Source organism: Hyla sarda, chromosome 3 (genome assembly GCF_029499605.1).
Source record: "Hyla sarda isolate aHylSar1 chromosome 3, aHylSar1.hap1, whole genome shotgun sequence".
In the NCBI taxonomy this organism is placed as follows: Eukaryota; Metazoa; Chordata; class Amphibia; order Anura; family Hylidae; genus Hyla; species Hyla sarda.
The window spans coordinates 82,506,325-82,530,321 of record NC_079191.1 but is presented as its reverse complement, the minus strand read 5'-3'; the positions used below and the strand labels follow the sequence as shown (position 1 = coordinate 82,530,321).

General features: G+C 44.2%; 2 protein-coding genes across 9 annotated transcripts; one reads left to right on the top strand and one right to left on the bottom strand.

Annotated features, from left to right (window-relative positions):
* Nucleotides 1–3,879: 3,879 nt before the first annotated feature.
* Nucleotides 3,880–14,376, bottom strand: FBXO45 (F-box protein 45). 2 transcript variants are annotated; one of them, XM_056564424.1, is made up of 4 exons: nucleotides 13,823–14,376; nucleotides 9,679–9,726; nucleotides 9,155–9,511; nucleotides 3,880–5,521 (listed from the first exon to the last, which is right to left on the bottom strand). In XM_056564424.1, exons 1-4 carry the CDS (start codon nucleotides 14,105–14,107, stop codon nucleotides 5,336–5,338), a joined length of 876 nt encoding a protein of 291 aa, XP_056420399.1. In that variant the 5' UTR covers nucleotides 14,108–14,376; the 3' UTR covers nucleotides 3,880–5,335. The 2 variants fall into 2 exon arrangements, with proteins under 2 accessions (XP_056420399.1, XP_056420400.1); XM_056564425.1 differs by lacking the exon at nucleotides 9,679–9,726 and having other exon boundaries at nucleotides 3,882–5,521; nucleotides 13,823–14,280.
* WDR53 (WD repeat domain 53) lies at nucleotides 13,855–22,872 on the top strand. 7 transcript variants are annotated; one of them, XM_056564418.1, is made up of 3 exons: nucleotides 13,855–13,990; nucleotides 17,546–18,039; nucleotides 22,061–22,872. In XM_056564418.1, exons 2-3 carry the CDS (start codon nucleotides 17,560–17,562, stop codon nucleotides 22,640–22,642), a joined length of 1,062 nt encoding a protein of 353 aa, XP_056420393.1. In that variant the 5' UTR covers nucleotides 13,855–13,990; nucleotides 17,546–17,559; the 3' UTR covers nucleotides 22,643–22,872. The 7 variants fall into 7 exon arrangements, with proteins under 7 accessions (XP_056420393.1, XP_056420397.1, XP_056420396.1 ...); XM_056564417.1 differs by lacking the exon at nucleotides 13,855–13,990 and adding an exon at nucleotides 14,427–14,557; XM_056564416.1 differs by lacking the exon at nucleotides 13,855–13,990 and adding an exon at nucleotides 14,567–14,705.
* The last annotated feature ends 1,125 nt before the right edge of the window (nucleotides 22,873–23,997 follow it).

Below are 23,997 nucleotides of genomic sequence, written 5' to 3'. Positions count from 1 at the left end.
AATCTGCTCTAGGCAAAATGAAACAGAAAACACACAGACAATTGAATAAATTAATAGTTATACTATTCTCGGTATCACGCCTTAGTGAGTGCCATGATGCCAGCATGGTATTTTTTGTTACTGTGACACTGACATTATTAGAATGTCAATATAAGGAACTTTAATGTATCTTAATCACAACTTTTTTCTCTTCTTTCATCTTCACTGATCTAAATCTCTAAACTTTATCAGCAAAATGTATTTTTAGAGATGTAGAAAGGAGCATGTTCAGATCAGCCGTTGGCTCTCAGGGCATGCTGGGAGTTATAGTTTTACAATGTCTGAAGAGCTGCAGTTTGGACACCACTGGTTTGAGATTATAGCTGCGGCTTAAAGAAATCTATGCAGGGTGGTGCAGCTGCAGACAGACTAAGCTTACTCTAGAAAGTGTTATATCTCACCTAAGTGTTGGATTGACACTGTTCAGTACTGCCGTATACTGCCCTCGTTACTGCTCCTGAATGTATGATATAAAGCTATAGCAGAGCAGGATGTCCTCTTCTGTATGAAGAATATGGGAGACATTCTATCAACTATGGAGCGGGGCTTAGGAAAAAAAACTCACAATAAGACATGAAACCTACACAGGGGGAACTGCTGAAAAACTGAGAACACAATAAAGCTATGTTCACATGGCAGAATTTCCATGCAGAACCTGTCAATAGTTTGGAGGTCAATGGGACTCTCTAATTCAGTCTAGAATCTGTGTGTTGAAAAATTCAGCATAAATTCAGCACAAAATCCATGAACATTCCGCAGAATATGCAAAAAATCCGCTACCAGCTTGGCAAAAAGGAATCTGAGCGGAAGCAGAGAAGTTCCACCGAGTGACCATAGTCTAAGGCCATGTTCACATGGCAGAAATGTACGGAATGTCTGCATGGAAAACAGATGGAACATTCAAATGTGCCGTCTCAGACTGCAATACATTTTGAAGCAGAATCCGCAGACATGTGTATTCTTTCTGCGGATGCCAGAATCTGGATTTGCATGGGAGAAAAATCTGTTGCAGAAATACCACCGTATTAACAGTGCAGCAAAATCCCATTGAAAATCAATGTGACTCTGCTGCGGCAGAATTTCTTGGAGGAATATTCCTGCCAAATTCCGCTCAGAAATTCCACCGTGTGAACACAGTCTCAGTCAACTTCGGTATACAAGGCATATTCTGAGAAGTTGCTCGAAAAATATAGATTAGACTTTAAAGAGGACCGCTGACCTCTCCGGACATGTCCGTTTTAATGAATTCAGTGGTCCCTCAAGTTACAATATTAATTGGTTCCAGGAAGACCATTGTATGTTGAGACCATAACTCTATGGAAACCTGGTAATTGGTTTCTGAAGCCCTAAACTGTCATCCAAAAAGAAAAATAAGTAGATAACTACTATAGATAAAGCAAGTTCTTACATATAAAAGTAAGAAAGATCTGCTGGAGCTGTAATCACTGTCTATGTAGAGGACAGGAGCTTCTTCAGGGTCCTGTACAGTACACGCAATGTCCTAAAAAGTAACATGGAGCCCCCCTTACCTGGTGTCCAAAGGAGCAGCTAACTCTGGCCCAGGTAAAGGGTAGTACAGAACATGTAATACCTCCCTGTACTATAGGGAGCACTACCAGACATGAGTCAGTGCATACGCTTCAGTAATACAGGGGTTTTACCAGTGAATGCCCATTCTGATTGGTCGGTTCTTCCAGCCATTGACACGTTTCACAGATCTGGACTGTCTGTAGCATTGTATGTTGAGTCTGGTTTACAATTACAATGGTCCAGAAAAGACCATTGTATGTTGAAACTATTGTATGTTGAGGCCATTGTAAGGTGAAGGATCACTGTACTTGCACTCCCCACAAAGCATAATTCTGCAACATCTTTTCTTACTCTATATTGTTCTGATTATTATTCTTGCTGAAAACCTAACTAAATACTCCGATAAATGTGGAAACAAAGTAACAGTCGAGTACATAGTCCGTGCACTTTAAAGGGCCCATTCACACTACAGAATATCCGAATAGAAACATTCTGCTCAGAAGTTTCAGCACAGCAGCCTCCCATTATTTTCAACGGGATTCTACTGCACCATGCACTCAGCAGAATTTCGGGACTCAAAAATGCATTGCATGGAGACGGTGCACGTCCGAGGAGTTCTAGTGCCGATTGACTGCGCCTGCTGGGTACGGACTGTCCGTCTGGAGTTTCTCTGGGCAGATATTCTGCAGTGAAACTGGGCCCTTACACTATCCTATATAAAACATGTCTAAACAGCACGAACCTGTAGGTGCCTCTACAGTATTACAGTGGAGGGGATACACGAGACTGTCATACCGGACTTTTCCAGGCAACCAGAGCCCTTGGAAAGCTGAACTAATTTACACGGACTAAAAGTAATCAACCGCCGAGCTGCGAGGTTCACTATTAGAGATTAGCAAACTTACAGTAAATTCAATTCGTAACAAACTTCTCGGCTCGGCAGTTGATGTCTTTTCCTGCGTAAATTAGTTCAGCCTTCAGGTGCTCCGTTGGGCTGGAAAAGGTGGATACATTCCTAGGAAAGTCTCCTAGGACTGTATCCACCTTTTCCAGCCACCGGAGCACCGGAAAGCTGAACTAATTTACACAGGAAAAGTCATCAACTGTCGAGCCGAGAAGTTCGTGACGAATCGAATTTACTGTAAGTTCGCTCATCTCTATTAGCTATGAGCCAATTTACTGTAAGTTCGCTCAACTCTATCATACACCAATAGATTGTCCTTACTGTAAAGCAGCAGATGCACTGGTGTACTCCGGTCTGCATGACTGCTGTATACAAATGGATATTTTTAATAAAGTTTCTTAATTGTCAGGCAGTATGGTGACTAAGACAAGACATGGACAACACTATTTGTCACTTCTGCGAGAAAAAACTAAAAAAATAAAAAGAAATCAACTCTGAAGAATTTCCAATATACCTAGCACTCTGCTCATGACCACGTAATGGCCCCATTAGATTAGGCTTCTTCGTGATACATTGACGAACAAAATGGAAGATAAAGATGAAAACGTTCTTTCCAGGTCAGGGTTCTATTTGCAATGAGAAATTAAAAAGATAAATTAATAATGCCCAAACCCAGGTCAGGGTATCAATCACAGATTGTACAAGTGTCTATAGGCCATAGCTGGCATGTGCTGTGGGGAGTTGAGAATATAAAAGAGTTCAGAGTCTGTGCAGCAGATAGACGAGTGGTTGTGGCATTTTATGTGATTTTTAGGTTCGTGATACATACCGTAGGGCAGTGTCTCCAGCCGTTGCAAAACTACAACTTCCAGCATGCCCGGACAGCCGTTGGCTGTCCGGGCATGCTGGAAGTTGTAGTTTTGCAACAGCTGGAGGCACACTTGTTGGGAAACACTGCTGTAGAGGTTACCATTGGCAGTAATTTGTGCTACCAAAGTAGAAATTCTGAACTATTCCTTTTGGATCCAGTTCTAAATGCTCGATTTAGTAAAACAAATAGTCCCTAAATACTGCTACAATGGTCTAAGATATTCATTCCACCTTAAAGGGGTACGCCGGTGAACTGGTGGCAGAAAGCTAAACAGAATCATAAATTACATCTATTTAAAAATCTTAATTCTTCCAGTACTTATCAGCTGCTGTATACTACAGAGGAAGTTGTGTAGTTCTTTTCAGTCTGACCACAGTGCTCTCTGCTGACACCGCTGTCCATTTTAGGAACTGTCAAGAGCAGGAGAGGTTTGCTATAGGGATTTGTTCCTGACATGGACAGAGGTGTAAGCAGAGAGCACTGTGGTCAGACAGAAAAGAACAACTCAACTTCCTCTGTTGTATACAGCAGCTGATAAGTAGTGGAAGGATTGAGATTTTTAAATAGAAGTAAATTACGATTCTGTTTTAACTTTCTGCCTCAGTTGATTTGAAAAAATAAATTAAATTGTTTTCCACCGGAGTACCCCTTTAAAGGGGTCATCCAGGAAAAAAATTTTTTTTATATATATCAACTGGCTTCTATTAAAAAATCTTAATCCTTTCAGTACTTATGAGCTGCTGAATTTGAATTGTTGTTTTCTGTCTAAGTGCTCTCTGATTAAACCTGTCTCGGGAACCGTCCAGTTTAGAAGCAAATCCCCATAGCAAACCTCTACTACTCTGTGCAGTTCCCGAGACAAGCAGAGATGTCAGCAGAGAGCACTGTTGCCAGACAGAAAACAACTACTCAACTTCAGAAGCGGATAATTATTGAAAGGATTAAGATTTTTTTAATAGAAGTAATTTACAAATCTGTTTAACTTTCTGGAGCCAGTTGATATATAAAATTTTTTTTCCTGGAATACCCCTTTAAGTTATACTTAACATAAGCTGGAGTGTCCGGTATGGTAAAGTGCAGAACTGAAGGGGGCAGTATACAACAGAGGGATTTTGTAAATACTTTGATTCCCTGAGCCATACACCTCCTCCCCCAGACCCTGCATGAGACAAAACACAGCATTAGTTTTTCTTGGATTGTCCCTTTAGGGTGTATTCACATGTACAGTCACCTGCGCCTATAGGATGCTGCAGATTTCAATGTAAACTAAATGATTGAACACTGCAACAAATCTGCAGCATCAAATCCTACGCAGGATACTGTACATGCGGATAGACCCTTAAATAGGATATTATTTAAACTAGAACCTTGCTCCATAAAACAAAAGGTCTATTGTCACTGATAAAATGCTAAAATTATAGCTTCCCTTTAAAGAAACCCCACCTGAGTGAGCCATCTATAAACACACGGTGGGGATGGCAGCTCGATTTGTGTTTAAAAAAAAAAAAAAGTACCCAAAAGTACCCTAGAGATACCACTTAAAATAGAGGTTTAAAAACAGTGGCATGGATAAAAATCATATAACCCTATGGCAGATGTTACAGCTAGGGCATTGAACAAAGAGATTAAAAAACAAACACCAAACAGGAGATCCCTCTAGAAAGAAGGAGCGATATACTTTGCTCCCCTCATCCCTGCATCTGTTAGCTAAGAACACTGGTTTCCATTGCACAATCACCAAACCGACACAATAACAGACTGTCAACAACTGGGATAAAAAATACAACCCATAGTCGCCATACACACAGCAACAACCCACAGACTCTCCCAGATCACACTGGGATGAGGTGGAAAGCCTTCCAAGTCTTGAGTAAGGAAGGATGATCCCCCGATCACTTCTGTCCTGTGGGTACCCGCAGAGCGGGGGCGCCTTCTGCTCCATTGCATGCACAGCCCCTCCTGTCTGGCCACGGCCATCTTCTGGAGAAGAGTTATCCATCCAGCGGTTTCCCTAGGTAGACCAAAGTCACTTCTGTGTTTCCGTACACTGCAGAGACTGCTGGATATAGACAGGTCTTTGGAAGTCCCCTAAATGCCACTCCTAAAAACTCATAGCCACGCTCAAAGGCCAAGGTCTTGTCTTCCATATCCAAGATTACTCTGATCCTTTCACCTATCTGCAACGTGAAGAGAAAAATATATAATGAGTATAGGTCAAAAGTAATAAACTGGGGCTACACAGACACTCACTAGAGATGAGCGAACTTACAGTAATTCCATTTGTCACGAACTTCTCGGCGTTTGTTGACTTTATCCTGCATAAATTAGTTCAGCTTTCAGGTCCTCCGGTGGCTGGAAAAGGTGGATACAGTCCTAGGAAAGAGTCTCCAGCCACCGGAGCACCTGAAAGCTGAACTAATTATGCAGGATAAAGTCAGCAACCGCCGAGCCGAGAAGTTTGTGACGAATTGAATTACTGGAAGTTCGCTCATCTCTAACTTTCACACATCATCATCAATGGCAAAAGTCTATAGACCCTGAAAGTCACAAATTACATTCCATAACCAAGAAGTCTTTATTGGATTTACATAGTCTTTAACCCCTTAAGGACCAGGCCAATTTTATTTTTGCATTTTTTTGTTTTTTCATCCTTACCTTCTAAAAATCATAACGTTTAGATTTTCATCCACAGACCCATATAAGGGCTTGTTTTTTGCATCATCAATGTTACTTTGTAATGACACTCATCTTACCATAAAATGTACAAAATTGAAAAAAAAAATATTCATGTGGGGAAATTGAAAAGAAAACCGCCATTTTTCAAATTTTAGAAGTTTTGTTTTCCCACTGTACACTTTCCGGTAAAAATGACATGTTTTCTTTATTCTGTTGGTCAATACGATTAAAATGATACCCATGTTACATGCTTTTTATAATTGTACCGTTTAAAAAAAATCTCAAACAAAATGAACATGTTTAAAATTGCCCTATTTTAACCACCTATAACTTTCTCATTTTTTCTGTTTCTGGGGTGGTATGAGGGCAAATTTTTGGCACCATGATTTGTAGTTTTTATCGGTATCACCTTTGCTTATATTGAACTTAATTTTATTAATTTTTTTTATAAAATGTGACAAGAAAGCAGCAATTTTTGACTTTTTTTTCTCGTTTACGCCGTTCACCTTACAGGATAATTAATATATTTGATAGTTCAGACTTTTACGTACACACCAATACCAAATATGTTTATTTTTATTTTTATTTTTTATTTTTTTACGCTTTTTTTGGGGGGGGGGGGTAAAATGGAGAAAAAGGACAATTTTATTAGGGAAAGGTTTTTTTTTTTTTATGTCCTCATAGGGGACTTTTCTATAGCACTCATTTGATTGCTAATACTGTTCAGAGCTATGTATAGGGCATAGCACTGATCAGTGTTACCAGCAATCTTCTGCTCTGGTCTGCTCGATTTTAGATTAGAGCAGAAGACCCATGGAGAAGGCCAGAGGCAGGTGAGGGGACCTCCGGCCGCCATGCTGGATGATCGAATCCCCGCGGCAGCGCTGTGGGCGATCCAATCCTCCTTTTACCGCGCTGCCGCAGATGCAGTGATCTGTATTGATCACGGTATCTGAGGGGCTTAATTGCAGACATCGGCGAGATCGCTGATGTCGGCCATTATCGGCAGGTCTCCGGCTGCTGATAGCAGCCAGGACCTGTCATGTATGACGCGAGCACCTGTCTGGTGCTTGCGGTCATTACAGAGCGTAAATGTACATCATGGTGCACTAAGTACCACTGCACCATGACGTACATTTACGTCAATTTTCGTTAAGGGGTTAAAGGCCAGGGACATATCTGAAAGACATTTTCTTGCCTTGAACTTATTATGGTGCACATTTATTTTGCTTCTACAGTTTTCTTCTATGGTTATGCACAGCTTATAATGGTTCCGTCAGCATTGGGGCTACTCTGCCAGTGGGTCGTTCCCTATGTTGGCACTGGTGTTGCAGCGGTAGTGGTCACAGACATTTTATGCTGGGGACGTTAGGTACCAGCTACTTACAGGTGGCCATGACGTGGCTAGCGGGCTTGCACTTCATGATCATAAAGTACACTAACAACCTGTTAGTTTAATACATTTTGCTGAGAAGCCTTAGGTCAAAGTGCATGTTGTGGACGTGCGCTATGTGTTTTTTTTCCTCTACTTGAATTCTTATAGTGGCTCTTCCCTGCAGACTGCCTTGTATCTGCTCTCCACCCTCTTTCCAGCCAGTGTGAGTTGTTCTCCAAGCTGCTGTGCAACCCCTCCTCTCCTGCTGTCATTTCTGGTACAGAGAACAAAGTCCATTTGCGTTCCAGAAATAAAACATGAACCTATTATAAATGTGCCACATAAAGGGAACCTGACAGCTACAATTCATGCTCTAAATTGCTGACACTGTTGGATAACTGTTAGGGCAAGGAGACACATGGTAACTTTTTTTTTTTTATATCTGTCTGTGCTTCCATAACATAGAAAAATTATTTTGTTCTCTGGTGCCAAGTGTTCCCAAGTACAGTGTACCCCTCGACCTACGATGGCCCCGACATACGATCATTTCAACATACAATGGCCTCTCAGAGGCAATCGCATGTTAAAGGCAGCATCAACATACAACGCTTTTGTATGTCGGGGCCATCGCATAAATGGCTATCCGGCAGCGCAGACTGCTTCAGCTACCACCGGATAGCAGTTTACGGTGCCCCGTGTGGTCCGGAGACGATCACTCACCTGTCCTCGGGGCTCCGGTGCATCCTCTTCGGGATCCCTGCATAGTCTGCGCTCTCCATCGTCGTCATCACGCCGCTGCGCACACCGTCCTATAATCCAATAGGAGTGGCGTGTGTAACGACGTGATGGCGGCGACGGAGAGCGAGGATGCTGTAGAAGCAGAGGCCTTACCGGAGCGTCAGGGACGCGGCGACAGCGATGGAAGGCGACATCAAGGGCAGCAGTGACAGTCCGGAGCGGCGGGGACAGGCGAGTACAACTTCCTATACAAGTGGTCTTCAACCAGCGGACCTCCAAATGTTGCAAAACTACAACTCCCAGCATGCCCGGACAGCCAACGGCTGTCCGGGCATGCTGGGTGTTGTAGTTTTGCAACATCTGGAGGTCCGCAGGTTGAAGACCACTGTCCTATACTTTACATTGCACAGTATATGTCCTATACTTTACATTGCATGGTATGTTGAGGGACCACTGTACCAGTAGTGCTGCGGGATGGCACTCGGAGAGCCCCTCCCATCACTGTCCCTGCTTGATTAATATGGCAACGCCTCTCTGACTCTTTGCAACAGAGAACAAAAAGCATTTTTCTACATTACAGAAGCACAGACATATATATGAAAAGTACTATGTCTCCTTGTCCTAACAGCTAACAGTGTCAGCAGTTGGAACCTAAATTGCAGCCGACAGATTCCCATTAAGGGTACGTTCTCACTACTAAATGACAGCAAGCAGAGATCTGAAAAACTATAAACAATTCATACACAATATAGACCAATGAAAACGAACTTTTCATTCTGCAAGACCACAATTTATTGATTTTGGTATAGCTAGACAATACTTTCACAAAAAGAAGCCCAAAAGATCAGCTACAGCAGTGACCTTAATCTGCTGCTTTAGCCACATATTTCTACTACATTAACCTCCACCACTATGAAAAGAATTTTCTACAGTGGGCTGCGTTCTCTGGAGGTAACAGATGGGCAGTGCATATAGTTACCCGCCTGCCGAACCTGGTATGAAATGTTCACTTTTATCTTACCTGATATTTGGGTGCGTTATTGCATTGTGGAAAACTCCCATTCACTTCTCCATTGTGCAATAGGTTATTATCAACTAGGTTCCAGCCCCAACTCTGATCATCACTTCCGAGGAGCGCCACATAACCCTGACACTGCATGGGAGCCCGTTTTGTTGCAATGCCGATAACTGCCACTGTGCCAAGCGGCCCTTCCCACCATACTTCCCAGGCATGCCGACCCTCACTGAAGCCAATTTTGGTGCGTGCCCCGTCAGTGCTCTGAGCAATTGGATTCCGGTGCAGAGTAAAACCATTCTTCTTAATGTAAACATTCCTAGAGCAATCGTTGGAGCTGAAGCCATGCTGGAAGGCTCGTACCTGCAGGGACAAAGATGTGGATGGTCAAACTGGTGCAAGATTTCTCAACACGTGATTCTTAGTAGTTCTCAGGAAATTGCACTTATAACTTTTACTCAATATACATAAATAAAGGAAGACTTAAACTGGGTTATCCAGGCACCACAAAAAACAAAAATTGCACTCACCGTAAGTGTTTTTCCTTGAGACCATGACACCCTTGGAGAGACCACCTCCTGCACCATTGGACAGAAAATAGATAAGGATCCATAAAAGAGGAGATCGCCCTCATCCCCAACCTTCAGCGAGGATCAAGGAGCTCAAGCACAATCCTCTATCTATATATACTGCCTGGTGGACCTTCTCTTTACAAGGTGACAACTGGAGCCTTTAATGCCCAAATATAATAAGGGGAGGGGGAAATCCAAGTAGCCACTATAAATTTGTTCTATAGAAGCTGATGCACTTCCTGCGCCTGATGAAAATCCGTGTCTTCTTGGATGGACATTTAAAGTTACAAAGAATGCTGTGATTTTTCCCAACCTTTTGGCTTATGTAGATGCTAGAAGAAATGCAAGCTTCCATGATAGCATTTCATTAGTTAAAGGGGTACTCCACTAGGCAGCATTCAGAAGTAAATGTTCCGAACGCTGTTTTTGCACTGCGGGGGTCGGCCACGCCCCTCGTGCGCTGTTTTTGCACTGCGGGGGTCGGCCACGCCCCTCGTGACATCACAGCCACGCTCCCTCACTACAAGTCTATGGGAGTGGGCGTGACGTGTCCCCAGGTTGAGTTATTGCAGCTCAGCACCATTGAAGTGAATGGAGCAAAATGGTAATACCACACAAAGCATGGGGACAGGGGTGGTTGAGATTTAGAAAGAAATTAGCTCTAATTCTTTTCTCGTATTAGCCCTTACGATAAAGGCCCTCGGCATCACTATTCCTACAGCAACTGCACCGTTGTGTTTAAAGAAGGTCCCGCTGCTGGGTGGCGGGGTCGTGACGTCACTGTCGCGCCCCTAGTGATATCCCGCCATACCCTCCTATCAGAGAAGGGCTTGCGACAGACCGCATCCTTTGTGCGCTTTTTTTAGTGTAACACATTTGCACTTTTTCTTGCACTTTGGGTGATTCGAGAGCATGTTCCTCGGCTCTTAGATAAAAAGTCTATGGGTGGGGACGGTGGCCGTCATGCCCCCTCCCATAGACTTGCAATGAGTGGGCATGGTATGATATCACAAGGATATCAACTGCCCAAAAAAATCAGCTTTTATATTCTCTGTAACCCTGAGGTGAAGGGCTGTCAGAGCATAGATGCCATTCTACTAACCTGTAGGTGAAATGAGCTATTCTCATAAGCTCCTGTGACCTTGTGCCCCTCTGGTGGTTCACCGCTGAGGCCTTACATTCCTTCCCTTGGTTGCCCTGGGGTCCCTTCTAGTCTCCAGCTGTTCCTGAATCCAGAACCCCTGTAAAGGTGGGTTCACACCACAATTTTGCTATACGGTTTCACGGTTTTTGGTCCGGGTGAAAAAACGTTTTTTTTTTTTTTACTTGAGAGTCAATGGGAATCGTACAGAATCGTATGTGCGTACGGTTCCATCCGGTTTTCACCATAAGGTTTTTTACTTTGCAAAGTTTTTTTTTTCTTGGAATTTCAATCAAACAAGTGAAACTTTAGTCATAATGGAGTGAAAAGTTAAGGTACACTTTTTCCCCCCCATTAAAAACGGATGCAACTGGACATCATTTTTCAAACCGTATACAGATAAAAATTTGTACACGTTTTTAGTCCGGTTTTGAGGAATCGTTTTTTTTTTTAAATAAAAAACCCGATACGGGAACTGTATTGCAAAAACGTGGTGTGAACCCAGCCTAATAAGTATCTGCATGCATTCCCACCCCTGGGGGCTGGTATTTGTAGTCAAAATCTTTCCTGGAATACCCCTTTAATTCTATTTTTATATATCAACTGGCTCCAGAAAGTTAAACAGATTTGTAAATTACTTCTATTAAAAAATCTAAATCCTAATAATTATCAGCTGCTGAAGTTGAGTTCTTTTCTGTCTGGCAACAGTGCTCTCTGCTTGTCTTGGGAACTGCACAGAGTGGAAGAGGTTTGCTATGGGGATTTGCTTCTACTCTGGACAGTTCCCGAGACAGGTGTCATCAGAGAGCACAACTCAACTTCAGCAGCTAATAAGTACTGAAAGATTTTTTTGAATAGAAGTCATTTACAAATCTGTTTAACTTTCCGGAGCCAGTTGATCTATTTAAAAAAATAAATAAAAAAATAAAACGTTTTTTTTCCTGGATAACCCCTTTAATTTGTTTCTGCAGACCCAGGGAATCCCCTTTGAGAGGGGAGATCTTATAGTTTCAGCTGAGAGAGAGAGAACATGAGTGTCTAGGCAGATGGCTTGTCCATCCCATAGAGATCCCTGTCCCTGAAGCCCATGAGAATGGTAGGCTTGCACCATTGGGAGACCCACAAGTCCTCTCTCAATCTCCCTAGTGGTGCATTTATAGGATGAAAGAAATATTTATATTTGGGTTGTGGAGCAGCACGAAAATAAAGACATTCTACCCTACCTAGGTAGCCTGTAGCTTTTGTGTGATGCCCCCTACTTCCAAAGATGGACTTCACAGTGAAAGCCCACCCTCCCAATCACGGACTGAGGCATTACATGGCTAGAAGGACAAAGACGGACAAGTGGGGAACTGGACTACATAGCACAAAGCTGCAGGCCATGTAGGTTGGCTAGTAAGTCTTTTATAATGCCCCTAACCAAATAAACTTTTTTTGTGCCCGAAAAAACCCTTTAAAGGACCCATATACATTACAATACCTTAAATCCTGCATATTTCGGTAGGGCAAGTTAATCAACTGTGTATGGGGGCCTTCCGACTTTCCTAAACAGATGTCAGGAGTAAGAAAGATTAGACATATTGGATTGTTACTGCCTGATTCTTTTGTTTTTGGGGAAGTAAACCGCAGCAGTTGCCACACAATTCATATCCCATACATGTGACTTATTTCCACACAGATGTTTGCCACCATATTCTACTTATGTTTATGGAATTTACTTGGAAAAACAGAATAAATCCTACTGAATGACATCCAAGGTGATCCTCATGTGGATCCAAAGCAGAAATCTAAATATCAGACTCCGATTTGTGCAGTGGAAATACACTTCAGATTTTACTCTCATGTGTGAATGTTCCTTATAGGAGAAAGCTCATCCAAAAGCACCTACGTTTTCTTGAAAGACCCCAATGTCTTAAAAGGGATTGACCAACCAAGGATCAAACAGTGTTTGTTATAACTGGCCTGAACCCATTTTTCTTGTAACATGAGCGTCACCAGGGCTGCCACTTATCTCCTCCTCTTAAGGAAATACAATGGAGGATAGGGTGGGCTGTGAGCAGATGTTCATAGGAGAGCAGATTGTCTAATTCAACCATGACCGACCCTGCCAGGCAAGTGAAGTGATCATAAACTGCTATAGCCTATATCCCTTATGAAAGGTTTCTGGGCATTGTAGTGCTACAGAAACAACCCTTTAGTTCTCAGTTAGCCACCTAAAGAGGTTTTCCAGCAACTAGAAACCTGTACATAGGGGATAAGTATCCAAATGGGGTCCTGATTCTCCCTGTTGAACCCCGAGGTGGATTGGCACATGCTAAATCGATTGTCAATGGGCATGCGGGTGATACCCGAGCGCTGTACTCCGGTATCTACCACAGACAACTCATGGAGCATGTGCTGACCCACATAAGGGTGTAAGGGGCTGGTGTCAGACGCTTATCCCTTAACCCTGTGTTTCCCAACCAGCGTGCCTCCAGCCGTTCAAAAACTACGACTCCCAGCAAACTGGAAGTTGTAGTTTTACAACAGCTGGAGGCACACTGGGTGGGAAATCCTGCCCTATCCTGTAGATAGGCAATACAATCAATAATCCTAGCGGGCCCTATTTATCAAACGTAACAAAACAAAAACTGTCTGTTACCCATAGTAACCAAACACCACTCAGCTGTCATTCCTAGATGAGCTATGGTAAAACGAAAGCAGAGCCGTGATTGGTTGCTATGGGCAACGCTTCTGTTTGACAGACTTAATAGATGCCCTGTGCTCTTCCACATCTACATTCAGGATGTATGGGCCGCATATCCACAATGAATGAATGGAGAAGCCGCCTATACACAATGAATGAATGGAGAAGCCAATCAGCGCGCCGCTTACAGTGACCTCTCCGCCTTAGAAGCAGCGATCTGATTGGCCGCTGAAGATGTCATCGTTCTCCATTGATGAGCCACCCGCGCCTCTCACCTTCGCCTTGTAGGTGGGCAGGTTACACAGCACGTCAGTCCGCAGCGCCTCCTCGCTGACCGTCCGCAGGCACAGGCTCCGCCACACATCGTTGTTCTCGTCGCCGTGCAGGCAGCGATGCCAGTGCTTACACACCAGGCCGCAGCTCCGGAGGTCTGACAGGTCCAGGTAGGAGAAGACTAGCTCCAGCACACGGCTGGGTAACCGTCCGGTGCCCGGGGCAGGAGGCGGGGGCGGAGGAGGAGGGACAGCGGGAGCCGCAGAGGGAGCGGCGGCCGCCGCCATTCCCTCCGTATTTCCCGGTTACCGGCGACTCAATCCCCTCCACACTCCCACATCACCCAGCGCCGAGCAACATCCTCTGCATCACGTAATCACCGACCAATCACGGGCCGCCTATACAAAAATAAATACGAGGCGGTCCAATGGGAGGTGAGATAGTAGCGGGGCCCCGGAGGTCTTCCTGTTCTCCCTCCACCCAGCATTCCTCAGCGGCGCAGCTCATCAACCAATCAGCGACAGATCCGGCCTCCTTATGACAGTGTGTGGACCAATCACAGCCAGGCACTCTGCCGCGCGTGCGCATCACATGGGTAACCACGCCTTCCGATCCGTGAGTGACGGCCTTCCAACCAATCAGAGCGCGCCCCTTACGTCTGCGGAAAGAGTGTAGCCAATGGCGTGTAGCAGCACATGTGTGAGCTGGGGAAGACACCATTGATCCTGGAGAGCGAGGTGTGTAACGTGTTTACATGTCCGACAGATCCGACCGCAGGGGAAAGGAGACCGGACACTGCTGTGAGATGTAACTGTGCCCGATCGTGGTGCATGCTGGGACTTATAGTTAATTATTAGCTTCATAGACTACCCATTACCTTGTCTGGTAAATATGTCCTCTGTGTTTATCAGACAGGACTAAAGAAGTGCAGGTGTGTACTGTAAACTATAGAGCTGCGGTTCTTGGGTATGTTCACACTGAGGAAATGGAGAGGAATTTCCACGAGTAATTCTGCTCGCTTTTTCCTCTCCAAATCATTCAGCAGTGAAAACCCCCATAGGAGGACAGTTATCATTAAAAGTGTACGCTACTCTTTTTTTTTACCACTCTTTTTTCCTTCTAACTTTTTTGCTTAGCAGCGTGTAATTTATCGTTTGTGTCTACCTTAGATAATGAATTCCCCGCGGCTGTGCACGCTTGTTTTGCGCAGGGTAGAGAGGTTTTGTACGTGTGCTTTTGGTATGCGTACTTTTGCGCCTAGAAATCGGGGTTAGCACAATATTTAGCGACTTATTACAAATGTCGCATATGATAAATGAGGGTGCAGAGCTGTCTAAATCAGAAAACGGTGTAAAACGCTAGGAAACTTCTATTTAAAAAAGTCGCATATAAGTCGCTAAATTTACATAACTGCGACATTCAAGCGCCAAGGATAGACGGAAAAACATCTATATTGAATGATAAATGTCCCCCATAGAGTTGTACAGAATTTCTGCCCCTCACACTGAGGAATTTCCTCAAGCAGAATTCTGACGAGGAGTCTGTTCCGCTTGAAGAAAGAACATGTACTTTCAGGCGGAATCAGCGTCGTTCTCCCATAGAGATCAATGTTATTTTATTTTTTTCAGTCAGAAGCATTTCCACGCAGAATCCGTGCAGAATTTCCACATGAAAAAAAAAAAAAGAGGATTATTTATGAATAAAAAAAATACATATATTACGCCCACTCTCCACCCACTTTTTATTCAGCAGCCATTTTGAGATTCTCATTTCTGATTCTGTGACTGTATTCAGTCTGTGAATAATCTCTCTATGAGAAAAACACAAAATTTTCACCAAAAATGAGTGGAAACGCCCCTGAAAATCAATCTGTGGAAATGGCCGCTGGAACTCCTCCCACTCTTCCTCCTCCTCCTCCTCCTCTTCTCCTCCCACTCTTCTTCCTCCTCCTCATGAAACCTGCATTTCCGCGCGGAATCGCTGCTAATTCTGAGCAGAAAAAAACGGTATTTTGGGGTGGAAATCTTCAGCGTGATTTCTGCCCAATTCCTCAGTGTGAACATACCCTAGGTGCTGTGGGTATCGGATGCACAGGCTAATGTTACCAACATTATGTCTGTGGATCAGTTATGAGGACAACCCACAATTGGGCTTATCTTACACTTGACCCTTTCAGCCTTTAGGAAATAAGAGATCAGCTGTCTGTCTAATCCTGCTGAGATATATTTGAGCAGAGTAACTGGCATTGCCTGTTCTTCCTACCTAAAACCTTGTGGGAGAGGAAAAGTAACTGACGCTCTCATACTCCTATCCCGTGTTCATATCCTGACCCCCACACTAACTATTCACTGCACCCGGCTGCCAGACAGTCGTCAGGATGATTAAAAGTCCCGATCAATCTCTGCAGCCGAGAGTAATGTGATGAATAGATGTACCGGAAGTCCAATAGACAATCATCCCCACCCTTAGGGCTTATTTAACTCTGCTATATATGTAGTCAACATTGATATATTTCCAGCCTCTGTAAAGCAATGACAGGTTCCCTTTAAGGCTGTCTATTAGTAGATTTATTATGCCAGAACTACAGGCAGCCTCAATCCTCACTGGCTCCGGAATCACTGACAACTAAGTGTTACGCAGAAACTAGTAGTGCATGTCCCTGATAATCGGTCTGTGTAAAAGGTGAACAGATGGCATCTTCTCTCTGGCCATTTAAATGATCGCTATAGGCTGCACATCGATTGCGCTGCTTTTAGGTAGGAGTATTTATGCAAAACCAGACACACACAGAGGGGAACTCCACAGGATAGGGGATAGGTGTCTGATCATGAGGGCCTGACCGCTGGGACCCCACGTCATCCACTGCACGGCGCCCCGATATTCTGAAGATTTTTTAGTAGATCACGTCGGGTTCCGGCAGTCTGACCTACATGTTTAGACACTTACCCCAATCCTGTGGATAGGGGATGAGCAATTAAGTACCGCAGTTCCCCTTAAATAGAAAGAATTTACAAAGCTGTAAAACTTTTTGGCATCAGTTGATTTTTAAACATTTTTTTTCACTTTGGAGTACCCCTTTAATATATGCCCCCAGATTAGGTTAAGGCCCATGATAGGTAGGTATGTAGGAAATCTTCCCCTTTTAAGTAGAAGCCCCCAGTAGTTAGGTAGATAGTCTACCTCCTATAAGCTAGCTACCCCCATAAGTTTACCCTAATAAGTCCCCTCCAAAAGAAAATAATAAAAATCCCATTCACTTTCCCTCTGCTTTTGCGTTCTCTGCATCCTCTGCTCTGTTAGTGGTGCAGGACCTTCTCCTGCAAGCCGGAGTGGTGCAGGACCTGCCACATGATTGAGCATTAGGTCCTGCATGACTCCAGATAATGGAGTGAACAATAGTGTGGCCACAGTGCCGGAGCATAGGGAAGGTGGGAGGGATTTTTAACTTTTTATGGAGGGGACCTGTTGTGGGAAAACTATATCTATCTGCCTACTGATTGTGTGGTGTCTGCGCAATCTGCAGGTATCAAAGCTGTGTATATTTGGACGAGCACAAATACTCAGGAAAATGTCGGCACCAGTATCGGGACATCCCTAATAATACTTTTTTTATCTTGGGATAAACCCTTTTTGGCTTGTAGACATAGACAACATTAAATCTGTGTGATAACTTATTCCGGAGAACTATCTTACTGTGTAAACCTTTCTTTACTTTCCTTTCTTAGCTGCAGGAGGAAAAATGGCTGCAAAGTGGGACACTGGTCATGTCAATCCTGTGTTATGTCTGGCAGTCAGCAAGGAGAGAGTGATTGCTTCTGGTGCTGAAAGTGGTGAGGTTACCATCTGGAGTGAGCAAGGAACTCCAATGGGCAAGATCCATGTGAAGGGCGATGAAGATGTAACAGGCGTGGCATTCTCTCCAGTTTCTTTCTCCAAGCTTTATGCTGCTCACGGGGAGACTATCTCTGTGCTGGACACCAGAGTCTTAGCAGAACCGGTGGAAACATTCAGCGTCAACAAAGACGAGATCAACTGTATTTCTGTCAATGAAACAGACAGTCTCCTAGCGGCTGCTGATGACTCTGGCACTGTGAAAGTCTTAGACTTACAGACTAAGAAAGTTTGTAGGACCCTGCAGAGACACACTAATATATGTTCAGCAGTTTCTTTTAGACCTCATCGCCCACAGAGCCTTGTGTCATGTGGACTCGACATGCAGGTGAGTTATCGGGGCCGCTTCGGGTCACATTTATTTCTTGGGGTCCTGAAGGAAACTGCAAGAATGGGCATTTATTTAAAGGGTATTCTGGTTACTTCAAATGAAACGTATTCATTGTATGATGTGAAAAGATACATTAACCCCTTAGAGTACGCAGAATATGAATGTCGGTCCTGAACACTAGGGTGTACATTTACGCCATTGAGCGTTCACAGTCTATGAAGCAGGAGCTGCGCTCGCTATGTAGGCTAATGGTGAACATCAGATACTGATCACAGCATCTAAAGCAGTTGCAGGGCTTTGGGGACAGTAATTGGACCATGTACTGTGTGATCACAATGGATCTGAAGTGTGAAGATGGTAGCCAGAAGTTTCCTCACCTGCTCTTATATAGTCTGCTGTCAGGCTGTTCAAGTGGATCGCTGATCCATAGTAGGGATCGACCGATTATCGGTATGGTCGATATTATCGGCCGATAATCACGATTTTGAGCATTATTTGTATTGGCAATTACCTTTCCGATAATGCACCGCCCCGCGACCGCCCCGACCTGCCGCACCGCACCCCCGCCGCACCGCGTTGCACCCCAACCGCCCCGGCCTCATTGCCTCCCCCATCCCCGGTTTTATAATTACCTGTTCCCGGAGCCCACGCTACTTCTTGCTCTTTCTGCGTTACGCTGTGCGCAATGACGAGTGACGTGACGTGCGCGACGTGATGTCACCGTCAGTGCGCACAGTGACAGTTCAGGAGGACGCCACCGTAGCCAGTAGGGGTGTGAATCGCCAAGAATTATTCGATTCGAATCGCGATACCAGTGTGGCGATTCGATAAATCGCGATACCGTCTAGGTGACGATACATCGCGATATATCCCGATTCTGTTTAAAAAACAATGTCTTTTACGCTTTTATTAAAACTTTTTATTTTTATTTTATTTATTTTTTTGTACACTTTATTAGTCTTTTAGGAATCATTAGATTCCTCTGACAGATTAATAGATTCTATTGAACTCCATTTATCTGCGATCCATTGATAGAGCCTGGTCCGGCCCGGCTCTATCAATGACAGAGCCACGGAGAGCATACACCTCTCCCTTTAGACGCCGCTGTCAGCTTTGACAGCGGAGATCTAAAGGGTTAATAGCCAGCCGCGGCGATCGCCGCATGCTGGCTATTAGCGGCGGCCCCCGGCTACTAAGAACAGCTGGGGACTGCAGAGTATGGAGCGGGCACGAGTCGGGAGCCCGCTCCACACACTGCAGAGCACCGCATGCTGGATATTAGCGGCGGTGATGCATCAGTGGCCCCCGGATACTGAAATCAGCTGGGGGCCGCAGAGTACGGAGCGGGCACGAGTCGGAGCCCGCTCCGTACACCCAGAGCGCTGCCGCCGCGTCAGATCCGGCTGACAAAATGTGGAACTTGTATCTCCTGATGCCCGGGACATGCTTTCTGTGCATCAGGAGATACAAATTCCACATCACTAAAGCGATTTTTCACTTGCCGATACTGAATCGATTCAAAATATTTTTGAATCGATTCAGTATCGGCAAGTGAAAAATCGCGGGAATCGATTTTTTCTTACATCCCTAGTAGCCAGATGTGGAGTGGACCCCGGGAACAGGTAATTATGGGGGAGGCAATGGGGCCGGGGGAGGCGGTCGCTGTGCGGCGGCGGCGGTCGTGCTGCGGTGCGGGGGTGGCGGTGATAGGTCTCAGGACTCCCGGACAGGCAGGGGGAGAGAAGCGGGTGGCGGCGGCGGTCGTGCTGCGGTGCGGTGGGGGGAGCGGTGGCGGTGATAGGTCTCAGGACTCCCGGACAGGCAGGGGGAGAGAAGCGGGTGGCGGCGGCGGCCTATGGCACCGCAAAAGCCACTGCAGTGCATTGATTTAAAGCGCCCTCTTTAAATCAGTGATCTGCAGCGGTGTCGCGGGGGGATAAATAGCCGATAACTTATACCGGAATATCGGTATACGTTATCAGCTATCGGCCCTAACCTCCACCGATTATCGGTATGGGCCCTAAAAAAAACGATATCGGTCGATCCCTAATACATAGCACTGAATAGTAATAGCAATCAAGGTATTTGCTATCATTTAAAGAAATCTCATGGGAAAAAAAAAAAGAAGAAAATTTCTGTGTAAAAATAAAACAAATAAACAGAACTCGGCTGCATCTGCTTCCTCTGTGTCCCGGTATCGTGCTCTGCTCCTCCACTGCCGTCTTTTTTCTGGTCTGGTTGTGGTCAGCATGTCGCAGAGCCGGTCAGCAAATGCCCAGCCATAATGATCTCACACCTCGGCCGGCAATAGGCTGAGTGTGATGCATTGGTCACCTAGGCTCAATGCATCACACTGCCGTTCAGCCAATGGCCATCCGAGACAGGAGAACGCTGCGGCTGGTGCCTTGCTGACCGGCACTGTGACGTGCTGACCACAGCCGGACCAGAAAGAAGATGGCAGCGGAGGAGCAGAGCAAGATATTCGGACACTGAGGGAGCAGATGCAGGTGAGTCCTGTTTATGGTTTTATTTTCAGGCAGACCGGGCATTATAGTAAAAGATTTTTACCATGAGACATGGCTTCTTACATGACAGTGTGCTCAACCTATCACCGGCCGAGGCGGAACATCGCTGCGGCCGGTGATAGGCTGACGGCTCTCCGACGTTCCATTCCCTGGGAAGATGGTCAGGACCGACGGGGAAGGTGAGTTAAAGTTTATTTTGTTTACCTTTTGCAGCCCGGGCATAGGGATACAGTATAGAGCAGTGGTTTGCAATCTGCGGACCTTTAGATGTTGCAAAACTACAACTCCCAGCATGCCCGGACAGCCGTTGGCTGTCCGGGCATGCTGGGAGTTGTAGTTTTGCAACATCTGGAGGTTGAAGACCACTGGTATAGAGTGACTGCACCGGCGGCCGCAACAAACAGGAGGACAAGGAGGGCATCGCTTGCGGGTGACATATGTGAGTAGTACCCCGCTGGGCTGATAATCAATTGGGGGGGGGAGCAGAACAGCGCTTGCGGGTCACATATGATTGGTTCCCCGATGGGGACAGCGCAGTGCTGGGCTAATAATTCATTAATTCCTGAGGGGGAGGGGCCAAACCGGTATTGCGGTATGGGTTAAAATTCATATTGTGCAGCACAAAAATTTCGGTATTCGGTATGAACCGGTATACCGCCCAGCCCTAATGAGACTCATCCTTTTAAAGAATTTCAAGTGAATAGTAAAAAAAATAAAAAGGTTTACCTCCCTTTTCCAATTTGACGAAAAATATAAAAATAAATAAAACATTTGATATTGCAGCCTGTGAAAATGTCCAAACTTTTAAAATATAATGTTATTGATCCTGTATGGTGAATCTCAAAAAAAAAAAATACCAGTCCAAGTTCAAAATTGTTAATTTTTGATCTCATCACATCCCAGAGACAATGGAATAAAAAGTGATCAAAAAAAATCACATGTATGCAGCAGTGGTACAGATAACAACTACAGATCCCAGCATAAGAAATGATCCATCATACTGCCACATATAATAAAAATAAATGAGAAAGTTATAGGGATAATACAGCAATTTAAGCATGCGTATTTTGTTAAAAAAAAGTGATTCCACATGTTATTTATGGTAAAATCTCGTCATTGTTTCCCTTTAAATTCCTTTTCAGTTGATGAATGGTATTATTTAGAGATGAGCGAACTTACAGTAAATTCGATTCGTCACGAACTTCTCGGCTCGGCAGTTGATGACTTATCCTGCATAAATTAGTTCAGCTTTCAGGTGCTCCCGTGGGCTGGAAAAGATGGATACAGTTCTAGGAAAGAGTCTCCTAGGACTGTATCCACCTTTTCCAGCCCACGGGAGCACCTGAAAGCTGAACTAATTTATGCAGGATAAGTCATCAACTGCCGAGCCGAGAAGTTTGTGACGAATCGAATTTACTGTAAGTTCGCTCATCTCTAGTATTGTTCTTTGTGGAATCTATACAATAGTCATTTTCATGTTCTCTGAACTTTAGGTGATGCTCTGGAATGTGCAGAAAGCAAGACCTCTATGGCTTACAAATCTGCAACATTTGGCTCAAGACGAAGAAGATACGGATCTCCATCAATCCCCAGGTCAGCTCTTTAATCCACCACTGGCTCATTCGCTTTCCATATCCAACTGTGGAAATGTGTTTTGCTGTGGTGCCGAGGATGGCAAAATCCGTTCCTTTCGGATAACAGGAACTCGATTCGAAGAAGACTTGTGTTTTAAGGCTCACACTCAAGGTGTCTCTCAAGTCAGTTTTTTAGAGCAAGATCCTGGACAGACTTTCTTACTCTCTGGAGGCAATGATGGTAGAGTGTGTCTTTGGGTTCTCGGAAAAGACACAGTGCAACCCCAGAAACCGCAAAAACATCTCCACTCAAAGAAGTCAACGTCCAAAGTTAAATTGAAACATATGACAGAAGCGTCTCCAAGAGTGACTTCAAGTCTCTGCATTGAGCATGGAGAAAAAGTGAATTGGATTCTAGGAGCTGAACTGCAGGGGTCAAAAGTGGTTCTGGTTGCTGACCCTAGCAATGCCATATCCATGTATCAGCTTGGCGAGCTATAGATGGCGTAGGTGCACTTAGTAAAGAGTTAATAGCAATGGACATATGCAACCAAGTCACTTTGATGGACTGATGTGTCTGACAAGGATCTATATGCAGTGCCTTACAAAGTGTTAACATAGAGACTGAAGCTTATTGTACTATACCAGAAAGAAGTTCCCCTTGGGTGTCTCTGGGCAACAATATATATATACAACAAGTTTCCTTGGGGAAATAAATCCCCTCAGGGATAACCCTGACTAAAGGCACCCAAATTAATGGTAAGACTTAAAGGGGTTATCCAGGAAAAAACTTTTTTTTTTATATATCAACTGGCTCCAGAAAGTTAAACAGATTTGTAAATTACTTCTATTAAAAAATATTAATCCTTTCAGTACTTATGAACTTCTGAAGTTAAGGTTGTTATTTTCTGTCTAAATCCTCTCTGATGACACCTGTCTCGGGAAACGCCCAGTTTAGAAGCAAATCCCCATAGCAAACCTCTTATAAACTGGGCGTTTCCCGAGACTCGTGTCATCAGAGAGCACTTAGACAGAAAAGAACAACCTTAACTTCAGAAGCTCATAAGTACTGAAAGGATTAATATTTTTTAATAGAAGTAATTTACAAATCTGATTAACTTTCTGGAGCCAGTTGATATATAAAAAAAGTTTTTTTCCTGGAATACCCCTTTAACTTTCATTTTATTTTTGTTCAAACTAATATTAGTGCTCATTGGCCACTAGGTGGCAATAGTGTTTTAAAAGTTCCAGAACTGTACATATGTATTCATTTATTCCCATATGCTAACTAGCATGAGTGGGTTACTGGATCTATTTGTTTTACAGCCTGCTGGCTCGGTTCAGCCAGTTTATATTTCTCAATTTATGCATCCAGCATTACAAATGAACCTGGCTGCATTATTGTTTTTATTTACCAGCTGGCTTAATGTATTCCCTACTACTCTGGGACCATATGACAGTGCTGTTCTAAAATCTTTAAACCCTTTAAAGATTTTAGAAGAGCACTGTCATATGGTCCCAGAGTAGTAGGGAATACATTAAGAAATATAAACTGGCTGAACCGAGCCAGCAGGCTGTAAAACAAATAGATCCAGTAACCCACTCATGCTAGTTAGCATATGGGAATAAATGAATACATATGTACAGTGCTGGAACTTTTAAAACACTATTGCCACCTAGTGGCCAATGAGCACTAATATTAGTTTGAATAAAAATGAAATAAAAGTTAAGTCTTACCATTAATTTGGGTGCCTTTAGTCAGGGTTATCCCTGAGGGGATTTATTTCCCCAAGGAAACTTGTTGTATATATGAAGCTTATTGTGTCATGGGATAGAGCTTCAGGCATCTATAATCT